Genomic DNA, 27,108 nt, shown 5'->3' on the forward strand with positions numbered 1-27,108 from the left:
CCAGGCCCCTCCCTCCCGAGCCCGCACGTTCCCGAAGCTGCGGGGGAGGGGACCCGAGAGCGGGCGGCGCCTCGCGCGCGCGCGCGCCCGCTGACTGACGCGTCCCGCGGGCATGCGCGCCGCCCCCCCCCCGCCGTCCCCGGGCCCTGGCGCGCGGCCCTGTGACGTCAGCGGGCGCCTGGCGGAGCTGCGCAGGACCAAGCGCACTCGCGCGCTGCGCTCGCCTCATCTCCCCACCACCTCCCGCCCGCCCCGGCACGCGCGCGTGCCCTGCCCTCCCTGCCCGCCTCTTCTCGCGCTCCCCGCTGGCCGCGGCTCTCTCGCTCTCTCCCTGTCTCCTGTCCGCTCCGCCGAGCGATGCGAGTTCTGGGCCCCGGCGACGCCGCCTCCAGCTAGAGATCTGCACCCCTCACCCCCGGCCCGGCCCTCTGCCCAGCCCTGCCCTGCGCGCGGGGGTCGGAGAAGGCGCCGCGGACGCACCGACGGCCGAGGAGCGGCGGTGCACATGCACTAGCGGCACCCCCTAACTCACTCCCTCCACACCCCGCGCCGCCGCCGCCGCCGCCGCCTCCACCTTCTCCGCCTCCGCCTCCTCCTCCGCCTCCGGCAGCCGCGGCAGAAGGACCCACCCTGCCCCCCACCCCACCCTCCGCCGGCTCCGGCTGCGGATCCAGCCTCGACTCCTATTTTATTTATTTTGGGTCGTGCACTAGCCTCGGTGCCTGCAACCCGCGCCTCCCGGGCCCGCGGGCGCCTCCTCTCTCGGCTCCGGAGCCCCAGACCCCGGCCACCCTCACCTCGACACCCCCAGACCCCAGCCAGCCGCCGCTAATCTTCGCCGCTGGAATCTTGATAGAGGCTGTCCTTTTGGGGGGATTCTGGTCTTTCGACAATTTTGTTCCCAACCAAGGAGAGGATATCGTGATTTTCTCCCCTTTGAGCCCAGGCTCTGCTCTGTGGGGGGGTGGGGGGCGCGCCGACCCGAGGAGTCGTGCCAGCCGAGTCGTGCGGGCTGTGGCAGGGAAGGGGCCACCATGGGATGTACTCTGAGCGCAGAGGAGAGAGCCGCCCTCGAGCGGAGCAAGGCGATTGAGAAAAATCTCAAAGAAGATGGCATCAGCGCCGCCAAAGACGTGAAATTACTCCTGCTGGGTAAGGACCTCGGTAGCCACCCCCGCCCCTCGACCCCGGCCACAGTTCCCTACCCGACTTGCGCCCCGGGAGACCTGGTCCCGGAGTTGGCACCACCATGTGCCCAGGAGCGCCCACCCCTTGCATGCCTTGAAGCCCCCTTCCCATTTCTATGAGCTGACACTCACCAGTTTTCCCCCTTCTCTGTGTCCCAACAGGGGCTGGAGAATCAGGAAAAAGCACCATTGTGAAGCAGATGAAGTAAGTCCCTATGGCATTGGGATTTGTACTTTTATTAATAATTTTATATCGTTTTTATTATCTTGATCAACCATAATTGCTCCCCGGTCCTGGTTTTTAATTCGTGCACACACAGAAGAGACCCGGTTTTGCCTCCCCTCCCCCACTCCCTACGTTGGTACTGGGTTCCCCACCCCAACTCCTGGGGTCGGTGTTTTGGGGGAGGGAAGGGGAGCGCCTCTAGTTGTATGAATGACAGTGTCCGCCATATTGATCAGAACATCACACTATTAGCGTGATTATGATCATAACTCTTGCTTGTGGAGTATTTTGTGTTTCGCTGCCTCCATTTCTGTCTCTGCCTCATTCTCTTTCCCCTCCTCCTCCACCCCACCTCTCGAATCCCACTTCCCCCTGCTTCCCTCGAGGCAGTGATTTTGAACTTGACTAAAACATGGAGGGGACCCAGCCCTAGCAGATTGGGGTGGAGGATCCAGTGTTTGCTGTTCATGAGTTTGGTGCTGAATTCCTGGTGGCTGTGGCTTAGACCCTCTCCCCCCAAAAGCGAGCAAGGGTTAGGGGAGGGGGCGTGCACTAGGGAGAAAGGGTGGGTTTCCAAGCGGATGTGACAGACACAGCCTCATCCAAGGCAGAGGTGGAAGGGGGAGGCTGTCTGTGTTGCAGAATGAAAGCAAATCTCATCTGTCTTCCAGCCCCTCTCCTCCCTGACCCTCCAGGCTTTGCTCTTCTGACACCCGCAGTTTTCCTGTCGCTGTGTAGCCTTTATTCTTATATTTACACTCTACTTAGGCCAGGTTCCCTGTAGCCTACCTTCAATGCGGATTTCAGGCCCTACTTGCCACCGCCCCCTTCTGCATTAGATATCAGTTTCCCCTCCTAATTAACTGGGGGTGGATTTGAGTGATGATTGAAAATTAAAACAAAATGGGATATTCCTTCCTTTCCACATTTCCCCCCAATAAGGAGCCTCGCCCGTCCTTCCCCTTCTCTGGCTTGCTTCTTGCCCCATCCACTCCACAGCTCCTAGTGAGCCTACAGGCAGCTTTGCCTGGGGAGGGGTGGCTGGCAGGGAACCCGTGCATGCCTTCCGGGCCTCCTGGCCCTGCTTCCGTTGGCCTGTCAGTTCGGGACGGAGGAGTTCGTTAGGACCGTTTAGCGAGGATTCCATGTCGCTTTGCTGTGACACCTTCGTGCACACACAGCTCCTAATTAGAGGTTGCTGTGCAGTAAACAAAAATGATTATTTTTCAACTTGACAGAATAGCCGAAGTAATTGCATCCCGTAGGAAAACAATGGAAAATAAAAACCCCTTTCGAGGGAAGGTGGGTGGGAGACAAATCGTGCTTGCTGTTTCAAAACCAAGAAGCAAAAATTCTTGCATGTGTAACAGGCATGACAAGCGAGTTCCAGGCGGCGCCATGATGGTAGGGAGCCGCGACTAGGAGACAGTTTCCCCCATCTGCTTGGCATATTCTTATTTGCGTTCGAGAGCTCCCGGAGGCTTTCTTCTCACAGGCCCCTTCGGCTAGCCTCACCCTTCTGAGCCACCAGTAATTTAGCCTGGGGTTTCTCTGGGGCTTGTGCAGTCCAAATGGATGGAGAGGCGGGGCCTGGGGAATTGCTTTTTGCAACAAGGTGCATGTTGCATCTGCCTGGAGCCCTCGCGTTGTCGGGAAAATGCAAACCGCGCCACCTCTTTCTCCTTAGGGGCAGGTTTCAAAACTTCACAAGTCTGTAATCTGCGGTGGCAGGGTGGGAGTCCGGCTGAAGCTTAGGCCTCCTGAGCTGGGGTGAGGTTTCAGGCGTTGCAAGTGGTGGACAGCGCCCAGCCGAGGCTGGAAAAGTCGATGGGGCTGAGCTCGGCGTTGCTCGGCTCCGCTCGGCCTGGCCTGGGCGCGGGGCTCGGAGGATCTCGACAGTGTTCGGAGCACAGTCGGGGTCCAAGCGGAGAGGGCCGAGCGACTTCGGCAGCTTCGGAAAGGCCCCGAAGATATTCGGAAACCCTCGGAGAGGGGAGGGCAAACGAGGTGGGGAGTGGGGGTGTGGGAGGGGAGAGCAAAGAAACTTTGCATCCACCGAAGCAGCTTGCTACCTGCTCTTCCTGAACATGCCCCATAAATTAGGTTGATTTAATAAGAGGTTTAAAAATACGTATCGAGTCCCCAAAAGGAGACTTGCCTTTTTTATTCAAAGAAAGCTTAGCTCTCTGAGGAGATCCGTGTGCCACTTTAGAATGGAAATTCCTGATTAAGTCCTGGGGCACGAAATCTTAAAGGAAGATGGAGGAGATGTTCTGAAGAAAGTTCTGTCTTATTTAGTTGGGTTGCATTGAGGGAGGTGGGGTGAAGTGTCCAATGTTTGAGTCTATTAAATCGGAAATCAGAACATTTTCCTCTTTTCCTGCATTTTTCTTTTTCTACTCCCACAATCACCTTTTCTGCGAAAAATGTCAAAACTGGGGTTTTTGGAATTGATTTTTTTGTTTGTTTATTTGTTTCCCTTTAAGAACAAAATGCGCCAAATCTCTTGAGGAAATCTGTTGGGTTTGATGAGAAAGTCCATGGGAAATGGGTCTGAGCATATCAATTTTGCCACGACAGACCCAGCTGACCTGCCCTCTCGAAGCATTCATGAATGGCAGTTTTCCTATGAGCTTGGCTTGAAATAAGTCAGATCAGGGCCTTGTGCCAAGCTGGATGCAGGACTTGTTTTATTAACCACAAAATGTGAGATTGGTGTCACTGTATCCCAGTGACAGATTCTTTGGAGTCCTCACTTCCAGAGATGGGTTTTTGAGATCACCACTTGAGTGAGAGTCATTTGCAGCCAGGGAAGATTATACTTTCTGGGTGGGGCCTGCCCAGAAAGCCTCGGTAGCGTTTGCAGAAAGCAATTTCCTGTTTCCCTGTGCAGTATGATTGGTGAGAAGCCTATCAGGCCATGTGTGTAAGTTAATTCAGATGCTGCGTTATTTCACCTAGGCAGATGAAATGAGATGGTTACGGAGTCTGCTGTAGGGGACACCCTGTGAGAAGCCAGGGGTCTCTAATGGGATCTGAACCCAGTAGCACAGCCCTTTTGGTTGAGAGGAAGAGTATTGATATTCACATGTTATCAGATCCTTTGTCGTCAGCGTTCCTCAGAAAAGCAAGGAGCTGCTTCAGTCGGCTTATGTCCTCCTCAGGTCGTGGTGTGTTGAGTACAAGGAGGGATCAGAATGTGTCTGCAGCAGCCGAGATGAAGCCATCAGGGACTGGCAGGCAAAGATTCGACTTGGAGCAGGCAGCCTAGGACCACACAGGGACGACCTTTGGGGTTTTCTGTTCAGTGCAAGTCATAAAGGGGAAGTTTACAACATTTTTCAGAAGCCTAATTCTCAAGTCTTTAAAATCTTTTATAATTCGGGGTGGGAGGTGGGCAACGCCAGAGGGTCTGTTCTTTCATTCTACCTTTGCATGGGCTCAAAGATCAGACTGGAATTGCCAGCCTCCTGACAAAGTGCTTTCTCCACCGAGTTATCTTGCTGGCTCTGCTTTCACCTCCATTCTCTCTCTCTCTCTCTCTCTCTCTCTCTCTCTCTCTCTCTCTCTCTCTCTCTTGTGTGTGTGCGGTCTCTGTCATGAAATACAAAACATTTACGGTATGAGACATGGACAGTGATGATTGAAATAATACAAATATAGTTTCACGTGTCCCATGAGTAAGCGGTGGCCTCTTTTCTCTGCATGGCGCTTTAAAGGACTTTGCTTGTGTTTAGGACTCTGTGACCTCACCTGTGATATAACCTCATCAGTTTATTCATAATTAGCGATGCTTTTACACAGACTAATAAAACTTTTACAGAGAGGATAAATTTTACTGGATTTCTGAACCCTTGCAAAGAAACGTCTTCGAATTATGTTTTATGGTGCATAGAATCAATAGAGTGTCATTTTAACTGACTTCCCAGGTCTGAACGCTGGGTATCGGATGCTTGGATATGGTAAAATGACCCCTGGAGTTGTTTTGATTACAGCTTGCCTTGACTCGAGGTGCTACATTTGCTGGGGTGCTTACCTCATATTCTCTAGAGCATTAGGTTTTTGTTTTGTTTTTCAGTAAGTAGAGTTTAAAGCTTGCAAAAAAGACTTGGCTTGCCACCTAGTAGACTTTACCTGTGTAAGCAGAAATGAAATGGAACATTCATTTCTGGAGTACAATTTTTAAAGAAGTTTAAGGATTTGCCTATTGAAGATATCGTTATTCATACAAACATTGCAGTCCTTACAATCAGGGCTTTAGCATACCACTCTGTCAGGGAAGGTGGTGGTTTTGAAAGGTCGATGTCTGCCAAAAAGATGGTGGTTTCCTCCCCCGAGTCGACCTTGACTTTATAACTGGGTGTCAAGACCATTTGGTTGGCTTCAAGCCTGTGGTGCTCTCAGCATTTAGTGAGTGACAGGCATTAACAGAGGGGGAGGTGACAACTTGCAACCATTACTTTGTGAAAATACAGCCATCTAAAAGGGCATTTCCTACCCTTGCTCAAAGGTCTCTCAGTGGAGGTAGCAGTCCACTGAGAGCTACTCTTCAAGATGGTGGGCTTGCTTCCGCAGTCACTTTGTTGGCTGTCCTCCCTCCCCACTTCTGTCTCCGTGTTTATTCAAGTAGATGTACCTTTACTCACCGGAGACAGTGTGAGTGCAAACAGAACATCAGATCCAGTAGCAGCAGAGGAGTCCTCCCTGGCTGATGGATTGGTGCTCTCTCCCTTCTTGCTGTTCACTGAACTGTGAATACCAGCAGCCTTCCTGCCAGGAGAGCAGCCAGCAATCCAGCAGATCTCATCCAGGGTTGGCTGTGCAATTCTTGAACCTCAGTGGATCCCAAGATGGAGCCTGTGTGCTTGTGAAAAGGCCTGTGGTCGTTGGATTAAGAAGGTGAAGCTTTATGTAGATTGACAAGGCTGAATAGGAATCCAGAACTTCTTCCCCATGCATGGGAAGCTGGATCAGTGCTCAGGTGCTGGCTTGCCTGGAGCACCTAGATTCTCCTGTGCCTCTTAGGAGGCCATGTCTGTCAGAGTTGGGCCAAGGTCACCGGTGGTCTTCAGCTGCTTATCCTGCTATGTCAGTTAACTCTGGAGGTCTGAGCAGAAGAGGGCCTACTTTTCTGACATGTGCTCATATGAATGCATTCATGTGGGCGTGGCACTTGATTTCCCTGTACACCGGGATGTGTTCTGTTCTCAGTGGTTTTCAACCCTCTTAATGCTGCGACCCTTCAACACAGTCCTCATGGAAAGGTGACCCCCAACCATAAGATGATTTTCCCTGCTATTTCCTGACTGTAATTTCACTACTGTCATGAATTATAACATAAATATTTTTTACAGACAGAGGATTGCCAAAGGGGTGGAGACCCACAGGTTGAGAACCTCTGTGTTGTTGTTATTATAGGTTCCTACCTTAATCTGAAAGGCAACTGGCAAGTCCATGACAGGGTTGGTTCCAGGCTGGAAAAAATGGGAAGGGTTACCCCCCAAAACTGACACTAGCAAAGAACAACTTTTAACTCTGGAAAAAAAAAAAACAAACAGTATATATGTGTGTGTGTTCATGCACATAACTGCATGGACTTAAAATCAGGTGCATGTTTGTTGACTATGTTACAGAAGGCCTAAAGGTGCTCAGATGAACTCTATTCCATGAATTTGTTTAAATTTATATTCCACTTATATTTTATCACATCTTTCTTATTACGCCACTAAGCCTTGGTAGAAAGGACATTGTCGAACAGTCAGGAATTAGTAGATAGAGCAAGAAAAGAAAGAGTGGAAACCTGACAGGCCCAGGCAAATAGACAGATGGCTTCTCTCTTAGAGAAGCTGGTTGGTGTGCTTCTCTGGAATAGAGAGGGGTAAGAATATTATTCTACACTCAAGCTGCTGGCCTTAAAATCTCAAGTCGCCTACCAGATGTGTGAGCTTAGCTATTTTACCTCTTGGCTGGTAATCAAAGCAACAATTTAAAGCTGGTGAAAGAATAAAATGAGTTGCCATAGGAAACACATATAACTGGGCCAGGAACATAAAAGTCATTATACAAAGGTTAGTTCTGTTTTCATTCTTTTGATTAGTGGGCGTCTCTTTCCCCTGTGTCGTTCTCTTGGAAGCATGGACTTGGCTGACCTGTGAACCATTGAGGAGGGACAGTGGTTCACACTCTGCTCATGGCTCTTCCTCTTATCCCCTCTGCAGCACCAGTTATATAACAAGCCATGTTGTCATAACCAGTGTGACATTCTTGATGGTGCAGCTGCTTCAGCCCAAGAGACTGAGGTGATGTTACAGAGTGGGAGAGAGCACTGAACCTGGGGTACATATTAGCGCCCCTGCTCCTGCCTGTGAGAGCAGTTTCCTCAAAGAGTTGGACGAAGTATGCCCAAGTCCCTTAATGATCTATGAAACTGAGAGTGTAGCTCAATATTTCTCTCTCTCTCTCTCTCTCTCTCTCTCTCTCTCTCTCTCTCTCTGTCTGTCTCTCCTCCCTCCCTCCCCCCTCCCTCCCCCCTATCTTTCTCTCTCCCCTACCTTCCTTCCTCCCCCTATCTCCCTTTCTTACTCCTCATCTGCTCCCTAGCATCTTGCAATACTACACATAAAAGCATCAACTATGGTTCTATCTGAGAAGTATGAGATAAGTCTTTTAAGGATCATATAACTATACAATAGAACCTAGACCATAAACTCTGCAAGCCAGCAAAGTCATGGTAGTGAGAAACATTTTGACAAAAAAAAAAAAAAAAAAAAAAGTCTAGCCAAACTTTTCATGGAGAAACGGTTCCCAAACCAAAAAGTTCTGCTAGTATGAAGCATGATGTCACTGGTAGGAGAAAGAACCAGAAAGAAGAGGTTTGTTGCTTCTAGGATGTTCAAATTGTGGGCACAACCCTGCCATTAACCATGGAGGGCTTCGTGGTTAGGAACATGTCTGGGTTTCGATGCTAAAGAGCCAGGGAATCAGGATACGGAAGTGTGCTGTATCTTACTCATTCACTGGTTGACTCTGGGCAGACCATTTAGCTCTTCGTGGCCCCGGGTGGTTTGTCTCTTACCTGGTGCATGGCTTTCACTGTGGAATTTCTCTAGTGTCTTTTCTAGCTCTAAGGAAACAGTAAATGCAAAGAGAAACCTGGAAGCCTGAAACACAGGGGGGAGAGTGGGAGTATCTGCCACCCACAGCTTTTATCTGCTGAGCTGTCTTTAGTTCTAATATTCTTCACAGAGAAGAGGAAAAATATTGTGCTTTTCATAGCACCAAAAAAATTAAGGTAAAATAAAATCCTGCAAGACTAATAGAATTGGCCCCTTGCTTTGTCAACCGTCTGAGAAGCAAGCAAAATGAAAAATGGAGGGTGATATACAAGAATAAGACTCCATGGCCAAGGATTTACCCTGAAGTCTAGGTTCGTCTTAGATCACAGATAGGTTTTCTACAGGAGCTTGTTACCTGTAAGTCAGGAGAGATGGGATACCCTGTAAGCTCAGAGAAACACAAGGACCACTTCGTGGGATCAGCTCAGTTGCCATAGCAACATTTAGGGCTGTAGAGCAAGATTCTGTCTTAAAAGAAAAGAGAGGAGGAACAGGAGAAAGAAACATTACTTAGAATACCTTCCCTGTGCTGTAATGTGGCCCAGGGTCGTCATCAACCCCACCCCGTGCATATCAAGCATTGTACATTAATCAGATGTTAATGTATTTATTCCTTAGTACCCTGGGGTCCCTTCTTCACCAAAACTCCCTAAAGATGATTACTGGTTTCTTCAGGCACTAGAACACTGAGCCTAGCACCTGGTGCAAAGGAGCTGCTCACAGAATACTGACTGAAGAAAAGAACAAGAAAAAATAAAGTGCACAGGAATATGCCTCGTTGGTTTGCATAAGTCAGAATAATATTGAACGCTCTTGGTGGCTATGGCTGTTCAATCTGTTATCTTCATTTGTGGTTTCACAACAACTATGAGGAAGTAGCATTTCCGTCCTGCAGATAAGAGGCACGGGTCAGAGACATTAATGGTTTGCTCAAGGTCATATAAGTTAGTAAGTTAGTGACAGTCTCATTCAGACAATGATTGGTCTAATTCCAAGCCTATCTCTTCCGTTGCAACATCATAGTTCTTAACAGATGACTACCACCAGTATGGACAATGGGGAACTGGATCTGGGGTCTGAAATTCATCTGTAAATTGGATGTCACAAGTTTTGGCCAAGGTTGGTGACCGAGACACTAGCACGGCCCAACAGTGCTGATATTCTTCTGGATGTTGCAGTGCTGGTCGGCCTCATATATCACATTCATTTGACACTAGTAGCAGTTTTCCCCAAGAACCACCCAAAGAACTCCTGTCTTTTCTGTGCCTGACTTGAGGTGTGAGCTGTGCTCCAGTGGCAGCAGAGGGAAGCTGCTTCTGAAAGCATTGACTTTGAGTCATGGAGGTGGCTTAGAGAAGACTGTGGGAAGACAGGAAGGAGATACAGCCACAAACTCATCCACAAGCATGAGGTCAGGTGTCATGCACGTAGAGAGGAAAGTCTTACTTAGTCCCTAGCCTTGAGGAACCCGGAGCTTCCTCGTAAGAGGGTCTTACACTTGCTGTCCGTGTGTGCAGTGTGCTGTGTGAGAACAGAGGGTGGCTTTTCAGGCAGAAAGGTCAGGAAAGTCAACTGAGTAAAATGGCCCAGGGGACAAAACTGCAGAACAAGTAGAAGTTAGCCAGGAGGAAAGGGGGAAGCCAGTAGAGGACCAGAATGTACAGAGGCTAGACCTGTCACCCAGAAGATGCTAGGGATGTGGGTTATTCTCTCTCTGACTGGGACAGTCCGTGAAAGGAATGTCACAAAATGAGAGAGGAGAGGTGAGGCAGGCACCAGATCCTGAAAGGTCTAACATGCTGTGCTAACAACTTGAAAAGATAACGAACTCTCACCAAAAGGAAATAGGTGCCAAGGTCAGTGCATCAGAGGCTGGGAGAACAGAAGGAAAGTCGCTTGTACAATCCAGGTGGGAAGCCACTAGGAACTAAGTTAGAGCCATTGGGGTGATGCAGATGAGGGAGGGAAGAAGGCAGGAGGGTAGGAAGAAGGCATATTTGGGCAATGAGGTGATTAAACTTACCTGAAGATTGGTTGAAAGACCCATTGAGGAAGAGATCAGTTTTTGACAGTATTGACAAGAATGTGTCCGGGATTCCTGGTTGGAGTCTCTGGTGGATGTTTATTCCCTTGGCTAAGAGGAAGAAAGAGGGACGGTGTAAGGTGATTACCTCAGCAGGCCAAGTGAGCTGGGCAGAAAGGCATACGTGCATACTCACAGTGAGCTCCCAAAATAATAACCTCAGAAGAAGGGCCTGAGATGGAAACGAAAAAGGGAGCCCAAGGCAGAACAACATCATGAAAATAAAAGGCAGGGACGTTGAGGATGACTTAGATATTACCAGTGTCGGAGAAGGTGAAGGCTGGCAGCTGTCCACTGAGTGTGGCAATTCGGTGATTTGGATAAGAACAGTTCCAGTGGCATGGTGGGAGAAAAGCCAAAGTGTAGTAGGAGTTAGGGTGTGGGACTGAGGCGAGTGGTCGGGTCAGGGAGGGAGATCTCCTCATGTATCGGCCTTGGGAAGGAGGAGACCGAGGAGTGAGGCCGAGGGGTTGGGGCTGAGGAGGGCCTGGTTCTTATTGTTCTCTTGGCTACCATGGGAAGGCTTGGAAAGCTGGGGGATGTGGGGTCACGATGGAGGTGGACACTAAAGACACAGAAAAGGAGGAGATGAGGGCAGGAGCAGAGTCCCCCCACTTCCCAAGGCTGCACAGCTTGCACTGTCAGGGCCACATGCCTTGTTTCCTGCTTCTGAGAGGCCATAAGAATTGAGAGCATGTGGAGGAGCGTAGGGTTGAGGAGACCTCCATCTTCCCATTTCTTTTTCTCTCTGAAATGAGAAAGAAAGCTGAGCTCGCTTACTGGAACTCCGAGGAATTGTCTCCTTTATTCTATTCAGATCACTTAGCCATTCACATATCCAGTGCTACTTCCTGTCATGTGCTAGATACAGCGTCCTATGCTTAGGGATTCAGTGAACAGGGCAGAATGTCAGGGAGTCTCCACTGAGTGCAGTAATAGCAGACGTGACTTGTTGTTGTTGTTGTTGTTGGTGGTGGTGGTGGTGGTGGTGGTGGTGGTGGTGGTGGTGGTGGTGGTGGTGGTGGTGGTGGTGGTGGTGGTGGTGGTGGTGGTGGTGGTGGTGGTGGTGGAGGTGGTGGTGGTGGTGGTTTGGTTTTTGGTTTTGAGCCACACCATTGGAACATATCTTAGGCTGATTGCAGAAGGCTCCACTCCTTACTCTCAGAGAACTGGGCCCCTCACAGGAGATAGCCAGAGAGAAGATGGTGTGTGAGAGGCAGCAATGGCAGGCTTAATTTGGGTAGGAGCTTGGGTTGAACTGGGATGGTGCTGATTAGAGAAATGAAGGCTCAGTAGATTCCTCTTTTACTGGCCTCAGGCCAATAGGGGAATTGGTTGTCACGGCTGCTCAAATACAGAAGTGGGCACAAGATTCAGGCTTTTCCAAGGTGAATGACCCTGGGGGTGGGCATGTGACTTAAGCCAGGCCTTTCTCTGGCATTTGTATGAAAAAGAAGCTGTTGTTCAGTTGTACCCAGTGGGGAGCTCTCTGAGGCCAGGTTTGCACATCTCTCTTGTCCCCTAGAGAGAAGCTTGCATAGTAAAGCCAGGCAGACTGAGGCTTTGAGAGTTTGGGAGCCAGGAACAGGGAGAAGAGGCATCTGATGGTCCTACTTCAATCTAGGAAGTTGAGAGAGCGAATCACATCCTGCCCTTTCTTCTAACTGACTTAACTAGTGTTTTTGTTGTTTTGAGGTGGTGCTGAGGATTGAACTCAGGGCCTTGCATATCCTACCGTGCAAGTTCTTCTACCACTGAGCCCTATCACAATGTGTGAACTGAGAGTCTGTCCCTTATCGCCATAATCGTCCAGCGGAAGGGGAAGAGCTTGCAAAAAGACCCAAGAAACTGAAGTGAAGCATAAACCAAGACCTGAGTGCAGGCGGGGCCCTCGTGCGGAAGAGTGGTGGCTTGTTTTGTATCTGACAAGGTTGGGGACTTCAGGGAGTGTGACAAGTGACTGGAAAGGAGGAATAAGACTGGCTTGGAGGTTCTCCTGACCATTAGGTACAGAGGTGAAGGGAAGGGATTGTTGGAGGCAGACTAGTGTCTGGTGGCACTCAGGGCTGAGCGCACCCTTCGGCTGTGAGTCTGTGGTGGGGCTTAGACCAGACCAGCAGGTCGGAAAACAAGAGCAGCAGGAGAGGAGCCAGGCCAGACCGTGCACAGGTTCCTTGGGTTCCTTAGAGTCCGTTTCTGGGGATGCTGAGCAGTGTTTGGGAGGAAACGTTCGGCTTAGAAAAAGGGTCTTTCCGGTCTAGAAGACGTGGGCTCAGCTACCTGCCTTCCTAGTAGGATCTTGAGAGTACATGTCGTTCCCTGGGGTACATAAGGACAGGAGGAATCCACAGGGTCAAAGTGAGCCAGGGCACCTGCATAGGTCTTTATGGGAAGCTCCACCCAGCAACGGGGCCAAGAGGTCAGAAGCCCCAGAGAGAGCTGAGTGCCCAGGAGGGGATGGGCGTCCTGATGGACGATGTGAGAAATGAGGAAAGGCTACAGTGCTCTGTGACTCAAGCCACTGACCTCTGAAAGAGTCGTTTCAGTGGAGGAAAGGGGCAGCAGCCAAACTGAAGAAAAACTCAGTGGCAGGAAGGAATCTGGACTAAGAGTCAAACAACTCACGTCCCTGTGGCCCTGGCAAGGTCTCAAGGTCTCAGCATTCTGCATGCAACATTGGAAGCCTGGACTGATCTGTTAAGTTTCCCGTTCAGTTTTAAGATCATGATTTAAATCCTGCTGTTCAGCAAAACAGATGCTCTCCCAGAAAGGGATTCTCCCTCTCCCATGGCCATTTCCAGCTGACATAACAAATGTAACAAAATTAACCTTTCAAGTCCCTAGTGCTAAGGGAGAAAGAAACTGGGATGTCAGGGAATTGTGGACACACACACACCTGTTGGTCCTCATGTCCTCTCTGTCCCCTGAGGATGTGGAGATGCATTTCACACTGTCGGGGTTGCAGGAAGGACCTGGTGCTGACTAAAGGCAAAGGCAAGACAACTTCTGGAGTCCCTGAGTGAACTGTCAGCCTGACATGGCTGTGTAGGGAGCTCCAGCCAGGGCAGGTGTAAATGAGCCTGGGAACCTGTGTCTTGGAGGTAGACCAGCCTGAGGACAACAGAGGGCAGGGACAAGAGGCTCCTGATAGATCCCCGCATACCCCCACAGACCACCAGCCCCCATCAGTGGAAGCCATCTGGGGACAAGTGGCAGAAGGACAGAAGGGAGCACTTAGTTAAGCCATCCCTCCTGCGCTCCCATGTGAAGCTATGTGGCTGTTTCTTCTTTGGATGTTTCCTTAGACCTGTAGCCATCAGTGGACCTCAGTACTCTCTACCATTGACACATGGGTGCTTACTTTACAAATATCAATGAGGGACCAGCTGCTTTTTGGCACTCTCTTCCCTTCCAAGAATAGAGCTCAGTAGGATAGACATGTTCTGTCATCCTGGATGTGACAGTGTTAGGGAAGGGACACAGTAAATAAGTAAGGAAAATTAGGTTATTTCATAGAGTGATGTGTGTCCCCATGGAGGAAATTGGGGATAAATAATGGAAAATCATTAGGGAGAAAGGGATATGAAAGCAAGCCAGAATGCAAAGGCCTTGAGGCAGGAATCAACAGAAGCTAAACGGATGAGGCTGGACCACAGGGATGGAGGAGTGAGGCCCAGCAAGGCTGAAGAGTCTGATAGGGCAGCAGTAGGCCTGGTAGCTGTACAGTAGAACTGGCCTTTCATTAGGAATGCCATGATGCCATGAGAGATGTGACTGCATTTAAAAGATCCCCATAGGGCTGGTAAGATGGCTCAGCCACCTAAAAGTACTGCAGCCAAGTCGGAAACCCTGAGTTCAATCCCAGAACCCACATGGTAGGAGAGAGAACTGACCACTGCTGGCAGTGTATATACACATATACACATACACATATGCTACACATATACCACACACACACATACATAGGCTACAAACTACACACCCACAGGAGGGAGGGTAAATGTAAAAATTAAGTGTAAAAGTGTGAAAGATCCCTCTGTGTTCCAGAAAGGACAAAGCCAGAAGGACAGGGGTTGCAGCGTTTTGCTTTCGGAGACTGGGATGCAAGTTGGGGGAGGAGTGGATTAGCAGTGCATACAGGGGGGCTTCTGTGGGAGGCGGGATGCCTTAATGGTGCTCACAGTTACACAACTGTGTATTTTTTCAAAAGGGTGGATTTACTCTGGGTTAATATACTTCAATAAACTTGTCTAGTAAAACATACAGGATGCCGTGTGTCATACCTGTAATCCCTGAACTCAGGAAGCAGGAGTAGGAAAATGGCCAGTTCAGGGCCTGCCTGAATTATAAACAGAGACTGTTTCACAAGTGGGGAAGAGGGAGGAGGGGATAGGAAAAAGTTGAAGGTAAATATGACGAGGAGGTATTATATAAATTTGTGAAACTGTCAAAGGATCATTTTAAACTACCATTTAAATTTAAAAGGTACTACAGTGAGCTTGAGCAGAACTGTCATGTCTACTGTGTGGAGGATGGTAACAGAGAAGCCAGGAGGGAGAGGCCACCAGGCAAGGCAGATGGGCACTTCCTTCACCTGGCCTCCTAACAGTTTAGACTTATTGCATGCTGTTCCCGGGACTCCTCACATCGGTTTATTGATGTGTGCTCCTAGTCTTCCTGTTTACACAGCTTCCCTTTACAACTGCTGTATAAGCGTGAGTGGATAGAAGCCATCTGCCTCGTGGCACAGGCCCGCAGGACATGCTTACCACATCAGTGCCCCTACATCCAAGGGCTGCCTTCAGGTTCCTCAGCCTTTGAGCCACGTCTAGTCCAGCTGAACGGAGAGCATAGGCAAAAGGAAATGGTGCATACAGCAGCATCCAGAATCATGAGCTGTGGTGATGTAGGCTTTGCCCTTTGCATGGCTACCAGCATGGTGTGGGGGGAAATAGCCCGGTTTCTATGGATCTTAATCATTGACAAGAAACAAGAAATGAACACATTGCGAATACACTGTAAGGATTAAATAAGGTGGTGCAGCTGAGATCAGTTAGCACAGAGCTCAAATTCCTCAAACGAAAGCTATTGGTATCACTTTCCTTTGGTAACAAAATGGTTTTCTGTTACTAACTAGTACTTAACCACTGCTACGTACAGAGTGGGATCCAACATTTTGGGTTTCGGGGTGTCTCCGGCCATGGCAAAGCTAATTCAGTTTAGTGTGTTCTTATTACCAGTTGCTCAGTTCAGAGCTAACTGCCTTTTACCACCTCAGATACTTGAACGCACTATTAATTATTTATGGAGCACTCGCTGTGGTGGGACACTGCGGACAGATTATGACAGTGAGTCAAACGGAATCCCACGTCTGCCCCTCTTAGCAGAGCCGTCTCTGTCGCCACGTGAGATGGAAGCCCCCACCAGTGAAGACCTCTGGGAAGACTCCCTGAAAGGGCTGCCGAGACAGCTCAGCGGTTGCTCTCCCAGAAGCCCCTGGTTCAGTTCCCAGCACCCACATGTAAACTAACAATTTCCAGGAACTCCCGTTCCAGACCCGGCCTCTGCAGCCACTCCATGTGCATGCTATGCAAATATACATACAGGCAAAATGCCTATACACACAAAGGGAAAATAAATAACTAAAAGGGAGGAAGAAACTGTCTTTCAAAGTTAAGGAATGAGCTGTAGGGTTGCCTCAGCAATTAAGCCAGTGCTGATCTTACAGAGAACCCAGCTTCGATTCCCAGCACCCACTTGGTGGCTTACAACCATCTGTAACTCCTGGTTTAGAGGATCTGATGATATTCTCCAGCCTCTGTAGGCACTAGGCTCACAAGTGGTGCACAGACACACATGTAGGAAAAATACCCTTAGGTATAATTTTTTTTAATTAAAGAGTACATCTATATTTCTAATACTTTTTTTGTATTGTAAGGCATTTTATTTTTTGACCATGCATGTATGTGGAATCCAGAAGAGAACACTGGATCTCCTGGGGCTGGAGTGATAGGCAGTTATGAGCCACTGACGTGAATCCTAGGAACCAAACTCTTGTTCTCTCTGTTATGAGCAGTTATACACTTTTAACTCCTAAGCCATCTCTCCAGCCCCAGATATATAATTGTTACACAAAACAGAATATACACAAATGTGTTTACGTCTCTTTCGGGTGTTTTTAAAAGGCAGTGCATACACAGTTATCCGTATGTGAAAAGGCAGGACATTGTTGGTGCCCAGGCATGTCTCTAAGTGTCCCCTCCCAGTCGTAAGTCCCTCCTCATCACCCCTGGGACCTTGACTTTTCTGGAAAGTGTCTCTATGCTTTCTATAGAGTTCACACCACTGTATGAAGCCTTTAATCATTCTGTGTAGTTTTTGCCTGAGTTCGACATAGTTGGAACTATGCCACTAGATACCAAAAAGTCTTGTGGCCTTTCTTTCAGTGTTGTGTTTATATTTACCCAAATCGGTATGTATAGCTGGGATTTGTTCACTTTTGATTGCTATGTAATATTATATAACGTCCTGTATCAGTTACTATTGTGAACTGTAGTGTTTTATGGAGCACCCAGAAACATTTGTGAACACTCATGAAAATGTACTCTAAATTGCACATTTCTTTCACTGTGTGGTGCTTACCGATACACACCAGCCACAACTATGCTTTCTGCATACTGTGGCAGTAACCTTTTCTGTCAGACCAGTGGAGGGACCCCTCTTGTCAGACCTTTTCTGTTCTGCCAGCTTACAGGGTAGTGGGTCAGTACTGTGCGTTTGTGTCCCGTGTTCTAGATGGGTCTAGAAGCAGAACAGTTTTTCATGTCTGTTGAGCAGTTGTTTCCTGTCTCGTTGAGCATCTTTTTTTTTTTTAAAGATTTATTCATTTTATGTATGTGAGTACATTGTCACTCTCTTCAGACACACCAGAAGAGGGCATCAGTTCCCATTACAGATGGTTGTGAGCCGCCATGTGGTTGCTGGGAGTTGAACTCAGGACCTCTGGAAGAGCAGTCAGTGCTCTTAAGCCATCTCTCCAGCCCCTTGTTGAGCATCTTGTTCTCTTGCTGTGGTTCTGATCTCCTCATTAGTTAGGCGCTCGCCATGGTTCTTCGTCCCGTCCTCTTCTGTAACTTGTCCACTTGCCCTGCTGATGGTGCATCTGTGATAAAGATGTGTCCTCATTTTTAATGCAGTCATGTTTTCTTTCTCTATAGCTACTGTTTTTTGTGTCCTAGTTAAGGAGCTTTTCCTTCAAGGTGAGAAATGCTGTCCTCCTTTCTTGTCACTCTCTTCAAAACACTTGGAGGCTTTTCTTCTTCCTATGTAGCTGCTTAGTGGTAATTAATTCTTGTGTGTTCCGTTTGATAGGGTTCCAGGTTTGCTCCCCCCTACATGGATGCCCACTTATTCCAGCATCAGTCATGGCAAAGACTATTTTTTATGTCCCTATCTTGCGAGGGTCTCTGTGCTGTGAGCGATGTGTTTATGCCCATGGAGTTTATTGGCTGATTTTATTCTTAAACCATCACCACACTATTGTAAGTAGTATATTTTCATAAAGCGTCTTCATATTTGATTTAGCAAATCTCCTTGCCTTGCTCCTTTTTGTGTGCCCAAGCTATTGGCCCTTTGAGTAAAAATGCTAGAATTTTTATATACAATATATGCATGCACACACACACACACACACACACACACACACACACACACACACACACCTTTCTTGAGACTTTGATTCTTTGAATTCTCTAATCTGTTTGATTACAATCGATGTCTTTAAATGTCTAGCGTCTTTCTAATCCATGAGCATGTTGTCACCTGAAGTTATAGTTCACCTCCGGGTTTGCACATGTCGTCATCCTTGAGCATAGACAAATGTGTAATGGCATGTATGCCTCATTACAATAGCAGAAACAGAATTCTCACCATCCTCAATCTTCCTGTGCTCCCTCCATTAACATCCCTCTTTCTCTAAGCCCTGGCAACCGCCAGTCTTGTCACTGTATTCATCATTCGCTCTCCTGAAGGTCCTACAGTTGTACGCAGGTAGGGATTGCAGCCTTTGCAGACCGACTTCGTTCAGGTTTCCCTCATCTCTTTTCATGCTAAAAAGTAAAGTCCATTTACTGTTAGAGCCCAACAAGATTCCGTTATCTGAATTGCCATAGATTTCTGCGTTTTCTTCTTTTATGTACATGATTGGAGTCTTCATCACTTCCAAATTTTGATGATTATTTTTATAGAGCAGTTATTAGCTACTGTATGTTTCCACATGCTTGTTTTATGGGAGACATGTTTTAAACTCCTTTTGGTAAATACCAAGGAACACAATTGCTTGGATAACATAGAAGAATATGAAGTTTTGAAAATACAAAAAAACAAACAACAACAAAAACCAATTACCACTAAATTCAGAGTGACTAGACACACCATGCCCCCACCAATAATAAATGAGAGTTCCTTTGCTCCATGTCCTTCCCAGCATTTGGTGGTGTCAGATTGTAGATTTTCAGATCTGTGTATAGTGGTTTCTCAGTAACGTTAATTCCCTAATGATGTGATGTTGGACACCTTCCCATTGACTCATTTGCTGTTTCTGTGTCTCCTCTAGCAAGGTGTCCTTTGCTCATTTTTAAAGCAAGTTGTTACCATTCTTCTTGTTGAGTCTTCAGACTTGGTATAGTTTGGAGCCAGAAAGATGGCATGGCAGCTGAGAGTGCACAGAGAAGAGCAAATCTTAGTTTCCAGCCCTGCTTGCAGGTAACTCCAGCTTCAGGAGTTCTGACACCCCTTTCTGGGCTGCATGCACACCTGCAACTCACACACACACGCGCGCGCGCACACACTCACACACACACTCACACTCACACATACACACTCACACACTCACACCACACTCACACACACTCACACATACACACTCACACACTCACACCACACTCACACACACTCACACACACTCTCACACACACTCACACACACACACACACTCACACACACACACACAATTTAACAATAAAATAATTAGTATAGTTTGACTAACAGTATTTGTCAGATATTTGCAAGTATTCTCTCTTAGCCTGTACCTTGTCTTCATTCTTTTGACTTTTGCTCTACAGAAAATGTTTTTTCATCATTTCTAGTATGTAGAGAGAGAACTCATTTTGTGTACTGATTTTGTACTCATCAACCTTAAATTTTGTCTAAATTCTAATAGATAATTCCCATGACTGGAAACAGAACAAGAACAAATCTGATATTTCTTGTGATTTCCAATGAAATAACATTAAAGAGAGACTGGAGAAAGCCAGCTGTGGGGTAGAAAAATAGCATGTTTTGGACATCTGTGGTTTGACTCTCACTAGAGAAAGGTCTTGATTATCAAAGAAGTTATCTAGACCTTTCTTAAGATCATGCCTTGGCTGGTGATTGGAGAACTAGGGCTAGAGGAGACCTGTGTGCCCTGTCATGTATGCCCTGTCATGTATGCCCTGTCATGTGTGCCCTGTCATGTGTGCCCTGTCATGTATGCCCCGACATGTGTGCCCCGACATGTGTGCCCTGACATGTGTGCCCTGTCATGTGTGCCCTGTCATGTGTGCCCCGTCATGTGTGCCCCGACATGTGTGCCCCGACATGTGTGCCCTGTCATGTGTGCCCTGTCATGTGTGCTCCGACATGTGTGCCCTGTCATGTGTGCCCTGACGTGTGCCCTGACACGTGTGCCCTGTCATGTGTGCTCCGACGTGTGCCCTGACATGTGTGCCCTGTCATGTGTGCCCTGACACGTGTACCCTGACACGTGTGCCCTGACACGTGTGCCCTGATATGTGTGCCCTGGCATGTGTGCCCTGTCATGTGTGCCCTGACATGTGTGCCCTGACATGTGTGCCCTGACATGTGTGCCCTGTCATGTGTGCTCCGACATGTGTGTACCACATGCGGCATATGACTGCATATCGTCTATATTGGAATTCAGACATTTAGTCAAGCCCCCGGCCTCCTGTTTTCTCCTTCTGCCTCACAAGGCCCTTCCTTAGCTACTGGCAGGTCTGCTGCTGCCTCTTAAAAAGCTGTTTCTACAGATCCAGGTTCTTGCAGCCTGGTTACTGTCAGCTCTTGGTTGAATTCCTGCCCTGAGTTCCTGCCCTCTCCTCAGTATTCCCTCCCCACAGAGGAAGTCAGTTACCACCTTGTTGGATTCTAGGAACCAAATTAGGAGTAACCCTGGGTATGTGATGAGTTTACAGCCTGTTTCGTTACGCAGTGGACTACAGAGAGTTCATTCGTGCATCGCTCTCAGCTCCTCAGCTCCTCAGCTCCTCCCTACCGACAGGGATGCTGGAGCTGCTTGCCCACAGGGGCGGCAGGGACTGCTCAAGGATCCTGGGGTTCTCTGAACACAGTCCAGGGGTGCTTTGTTCAGTGTGACAGCTTCCTACTCTGTAGCACATGGCCCTTCCCAGGGTGACAATAAATTATGCAACTGCAGAATTAAACAATGGATGAAAGGAAGGAGGAGCTGGATGTTAGCCTGGCTCTGAAATGTGAGCATGCGGACCTCAGCTACTTGGCAGAGTAAGGGCTCTAACAACAGAGAACCCCAGCCGGAAGTCCCACACAGCGCTACTTGGGAGAGCAGGCCTGGCTGTTTAAAGAATGTAAATGTTCTTTTTACTCTGTTTATCAATTCCAGGAGAGTTTTAGAAACTAGGAGGGACATTTACAAAAGGAATTAGTCCTGTGGTGTCTGGAAAATAACTTGAATGCTGAATATGGTAGCAGTATTTAACCTTTGCCCTAATGGCCTTAAGTCGTCATTTTTTATTATTGCCTTGTGCTAAAAACTAGAGTCCCTGGGGACAACTGATATGCAACTATTTGTCCTTCCCCACCCCTAAATGGTCCCGAGTGCAGTTAACTCCTCTTTGATAGACATTGTGTAATTTTCCTGTCTCTTCACTTGCTGACATCTGTCATACCTGGCTGCTTCTAATGTTCCTCCAGATCCACCATTTTCCCTCTTTTCTGTGCTACTCTGAATCTATAATGGCACAGAAAACTAAATGACCAGGCCTGTCACAGTAGTTCATAGGACAAGAAGAAACAGTGTGGACCTGTGAGTGCGGTTAAGGTGGGTGCTTGTGCTATAGTGTGTAGACGTTTTCTCTTCCATTTCTGCCTGCCTGTGACACAGGACTGCACACAAATGAGGTGGTGATGGTGAGGTGCTACACAAATGTTTGTGGTGGAGGAGAGATGCTGCCACCGTGGTCTCTTACTGTCTACAATTACTCATTCAGACTGTCCGTCATTTCACAGGAAATGCTGGGTAAATAACGTTCAGAAAGATGCATCTTTGTTTAAGGTGCTTCTTTATTACAAAAGATGCAGGCCTTAGCAACAAGAAGGTAGGCATGAAACCTCTCAAGTGCAGGTGTTGTGTGGTACTTTCTGTAAAATGGTTTGGACCCACCTGGGTTCACCTTGGGTGGGGCTGCCTGACAGGCAGAGGCATTTCCAGGACCCTACCCATGGTTTGGCATCGTGGTGTCTGCCTGTCTGCAAAAGCTAAAAGCTGAACCTGACCCAACCACTACTGCTGGGTCCAGACACATATCAGCAATTTTAGGAAAGAGAGCATAAGAATTGGGCTGTTTCCGGCTGCTATAACCATCCCATGAAACTGGTTGGAAAAATACCTACGTCACTGTTAATTCATGTCTTCCGCTGTGTAGATGCATTCTGAGACCTGACTTTGGGCCAAACACAGTCTTAGGTATTGGAACTGAGGACACAGATCTCTGCCTTTAAGGACTACCTTACATTTTAATGAGTGGAGGCGGCAATAAACAAGTGAAATGAGGAGCATTGTAGCTGCTGGTAGATGCTGTGAGGAGGAATGAAGGAAGGAAGGGAATAGAGGAGCTTTTGGTGTTTAACAGTGGTCAAGTAAGCACACTGAGAAGATTGAAGCACAGTCTTGGTGGACAGGAGGCGTCTTCCAAGACACACAGGGGAAGAGTATTCTCCCAGCAAGAAGAGGAAGTGCATAGGCTCTGAGTCAGAGGTGGGCCTTATATGTAATCACACACACACTCACACACACACACACACACACTCACACAGACACACACATACACATACACACACACTCACACAGACACACACATACATACACACACACACAGACACACACACACAGACACACACACACATGCACACACACACACACACACACACACACACACACACACACACGCACACACAGACACACACAGACACACACACACATACACACACACATGCACACACACAGACACACATACACACACACTCACACACGCACACACAGACACACACACACACACACACACACACGTTTGCATGGCTGGAGTTACAAATGAATTACAGAGTGTGCACTCTTGCCATGGTTATCTGTGATGTGTCTCATCTACAGATAGAGGTTGGAAACGAAGCTTCATCCCAGACTTTTGTCTTTTGGACATTCAGACTGTTAGACCCTTGCAAGCCCTGCCTTGAGAGGAGAGAGAGGGGGTTGGGTATCCTGACCCAGGAGGAGCAGAGAAGGAAGGATGGAAGGATTCTTACTATAAATGGACTGGGTTGAATCAACATGGTCTAGGTTGGGCCAGGCTTTTCTGGGTGGTCTGTAGGAGGTAAGTACAAAAGTGCGTGGGCTGCCTGGCCCAGCTGGTCTCCTGGTAGAGGAGGTCCCCATCAACAGCATCTCTGGCCCCCAGCTCTGCCCCTGTTCCCCATATTACCAGTACCAGACCACAAACAATGAGACTTGCAGGACACTGACTCCCAGACCTCATTCAGAATGCTGACACCAGTGTGAGCTTGGCCTGGGGCATGCCTAGCAAGCAAGCTCACAGCCTAGTTGTAGATCCTGGTGTCCCAGAGCTACAGGACAAGACTCTCCTAATGCAGTGTAAAGGCTGAGTAGTAGGCGAGTGAACACATATGTTACTGTGTCTCTCACACAACAGAATCATGGCTTTATAGGCGATCTGTGCTTAGGTGAACTTAAAGGTATTAGTACAAAGATAACAATGATGTTTAGACAATGCTAATGTCAAGCCTGCTGTTCGAGAGGTTCCTGTCCTCTTGGATATGGGAAGGTGCTTTGGACTCCTCTGCCTTCCTATAGGAACGCTATCTTAAGCCTCTCTTATGTCCAGGAGCTGCCACGTTGACCCTTTCATCTTAGCACTCGCTTATCAGTTGATCTATCCCATTACCCGTGCTGGACCCCAGCTCCTCATTGCCATCCCTGCCCCTCCTCTCAGCTGTCTTCTGGCGAGGCTGTTCCTGCCCCTTGCTGCCTTTCTTAGCCACAGCCCCTGCTTTCCTCTCCCTGTTCCAAAGTTGACTCCCGTCTGGAGCTCCCTTGGCTGTGAGGATGCCCACACCCCTGCCTCTGCAGCTGCAGATGCTAAGGCATGCTCTCCTCTTCTGCACACCTGACCTGACCTGCAAGGATCTCTCCTCTGCTCCATGGGCAACCCTCTGCACACTGGCCCACACTGGCACGCCACTCTTGAAGCGGTTTAATATCTGATATCTGTACCACCGATCAGAGGGGTTTTTGTGCTGGTGCTATTCAGTAGTGATGGCCCCTTCATCTAGTCCAGCATTGCATATGGATAAGTATATGCAGGAGCAGAGAACAGCACCAACGGCCCTGTTCACTAGGAGCCCAGCAGCAAGCTCTGCGTAGAAGCTATTTACAGAGAAGCAGTTTCAGCACATGGTAAGGTGCCAGCTCCAATGTCAGCCTTGCCTGGGTTGATCCTGTCTGTGCTACCTTCTAGCATTGTGACCTTGAGCAAGTAAGTTTGAAGATGATAGGACATAGTGGAGAAAGACAGAAGCAACCAAAGAAAGAAAAAACCTTATAATCCCAGAACTGAGGAATCTGAGGCAGGAGAACTGTCCAGGGCAGCATGGGCAATATTATATCTCAGAAAAATACATTTTCAACCCAGCACTAGGAACGCAAGAATGAATAACTATGGCTATTGCTCACTAATGGACAAACATTTGGTGTGTGCAGAACTCCTTGCACAGGCTGTAAATGTCCTGTGGCAACACTCTCAGTTCATATTCCTCGACTCCATAGCGAAATAGGCCTGTGGCATACAGTGAATATTTGTGGTGATTTATGTAAATATAGCGGCCCTTGTCCACACTGCCTTTGGTTTCCTAGTGTATTACTGGTTAAAATATAAGTTGTTATGAAATCTCAGCTTGTATACATGACACACAGTTTGTGCATTTGCATCTCCAGGACCTTAACAGTTACTGAACCCACCAGAGCCCAGCTCTTTATTGCATGTTTCTTATATGTGGGGAGAGGGGAAGGCATACTCCTTCCCCTGCTAAAGTGGTTCCCATTGTTGATTGCCCCCTCTCTTCTCCCCACAGCCTAAAACTGTACCTCACTCCCTTTCTGTGCAGATCTTAGAGCTTTCAGCCTTTTCCAACAGGAAAAATCTAAAACGGATTCTAAGTAACAAGAGGAGACTGCGGGTGTGTGTGTGTGTGTGTGTGTGTGTGTGTGTGTGTGTGTGTGTGTGTGTGTGTGTGTACAGGCCTCATTCTGGTCTTCCTTGGAGCATAAAGTCTATAAGGAATGTCATTGTGGGTGAGGTAGTGAGTGTACAGGCTAGGCATCGGTCACACCCATTGAATTGTACATGTTATACATGTTAGAGTTGTGTGTATAGATTATACATAAATAATCAAATTATTAAAAGCTAATAATGACATTTTCAGGCTTTTTTGTTTGTCGGTTTGTTTGTTTTGTTGTTGTTCAACAAAGGAGAGCCTAGAAAATTAAGTAGTACCTCCCTGAGCCCACTAATCTCTGAGAGACCAGTTCTTCAGGAAGTGGAGGGGGTGTTGGTCGGGGAGATTTTGAGCCCCCAGAAGGGAAGAGCAGCCATTTCTGTTTTCTTTACTCAACTGCTTGGCAGTGGCCACCTATGAGCGCCCACAGCCCACACTTGCCCCTGAGAAGAGCAGACGGGGAGCTCCCTAGCACAGGAGTTCACGGCACAGCTCGTCCCTTAGCACCTCCTTGGCCAGCTTTGCAAATTCAAGGCTCAATTTCTAACTCTGCTGCCTTGAATGAGCCTTTGACCCCCGCCCCCCGTCATGGCTGCTGAGCATATCAAGTGATGTGAAAGTCGTAGCAAGGCCCAGAGCATAAGCTCTGTGCACTTCCGTGTCTGCTGGGTGACTGATGTTCGAGAGAGCCAAGCAGAGGGCTTTGGAGCCCAGCAGCTCTGGGCACGGGTTCTCGAGGCCAGCCTGATAGAGTGGTCCTGGCCTTTCTGCTTACTTGCTCGTAAGGTTGGCCACTGCTATTAACCCTCTTTCCCCATCTCCCCGAGGTAAAGTGGGGATGATGGCAACGAATCATCCAGGTGAGGCCCTTGGCCCCGGGGTCAGCCATGCAGCTCATATCACCACAGGCAGGGCTCCCTCCCAGGCCTGGGAAGGGCATCTTTGCCAGGCAAAAGCAGAGGAAAACAGAGCAGGCCTTGTTCAAACAGAACTGCTCTGTGTGTCGGCTCCATTCTGACCTGGGGCTGGAGATGGGTCATTTTCTGTTTTAAAAGATGTGGTATTGCATGCATTTAGTGGTTGAGCATGGCCGTGGCGTGCATGCAGAGCAGACTGTGGGAGTCTTCTCCAACCACATGAGTCCCACACGGTAGAGTCAGGTCGTCAGGCCTGGCACAAACCCTCTTCCTGCTGAGCCATCTTGCCTGCCCCTATGCCAAAATCTTGAATCTTCTGAGTTAACCTGATAAACAGAAAGGCCCCTGTGACATATCCTTGCCTTCAGAGGTTTGCCTCAGCATCATTGGGAGCTCTCTGGTCTGCACTTCAGGGGGGGCGGGTACAGTCTGGGTCTTCTCATTCAGTTCACAGTGACTGCTGCATAGACAGTCTCAGTGGACACCCAGGTTAGCAAAACACTGGCAGTAAGGTAGTGTGCATTTTAAGTTGAAAATGCCGGATGTGGAAGGTGCTGGATGTGGTGACTGAGCCTTGATTCCAAAGGGATGGTGAGAAATCACCCACGGCTGGTATGGCTTCCGTGCGAGGGGAGTGACAACGGACCTCGGTCGTGAGGCTGAATGTTTGAATCAAACACACACTCCAATCAATTCTGTTAGCTTTATCTTGTGGTCTCCTTGTCTGTGCATGCTTCTGCTGTCTGAGGAACTGCCACAAATGAGTCTGAAGCTGTGCTTAGTTCCATCTAGGTCAAAAATCCTCTCAAATGTCCCACCGCAGTAGCCCTCTCACTTACGCTCCTGCTCTTTCCAGGAGATGAAAAATGCCCCTCAGTATGAGGCAGGGGCATTGCTTTGCCCCCTAAGCTTGCTGTCCATTGGCTCAGCCTTCCAGAATGAGAGAACTGACCTTTTCTGGTAGGTGGAGATGAACCAG

The 27,108-nt window shown here is 48.4% G+C and overlaps 1 protein-coding gene across 4 annotated transcripts in view; it reads left to right on the top strand.

Moving 5' to 3' along the window:
• Positions 1-317: 317 nt before the first annotated feature.
• The window catches only part of Gnao1 (G protein subunit alpha o1), a 175,094-nt gene continuing 148,303 nt past the window's right edge, over positions 318-27,108 (top strand). For 2 of the 4 annotated variants that reach the window (XR_004386116.1, XM_032888089.1), the window contains exons 1-2: positions 1,035-1,152; positions 1,350-1,392. Coding sequence is in view for 3 of the 4 variants with exons in the window: in XM_032888089.1 (XP_032743980.1) it covers positions 1,035-1,152; positions 1,350-1,392 (161 nt within the window). In the remaining variant the exon portion in view is untranslated. Of the gene's footprint in view, positions 1,153-1,349; positions 1,393-27,108 lie in introns of all 4 variants that reach the window. The other 2 variants (XM_032888088.1, XM_032888090.1) reach the window with 2 other exon arrangements.

The sequence above is a fragment of the Rattus rattus genome, chromosome 17, assembly GCF_011064425.1.
Source record: "Rattus rattus isolate New Zealand chromosome 17, Rrattus_CSIRO_v1, whole genome shotgun sequence".
In the NCBI taxonomy this organism is placed as follows: domain Eukaryota; kingdom Metazoa; phylum Chordata; class Mammalia; order Rodentia; family Muridae; genus Rattus; species Rattus rattus.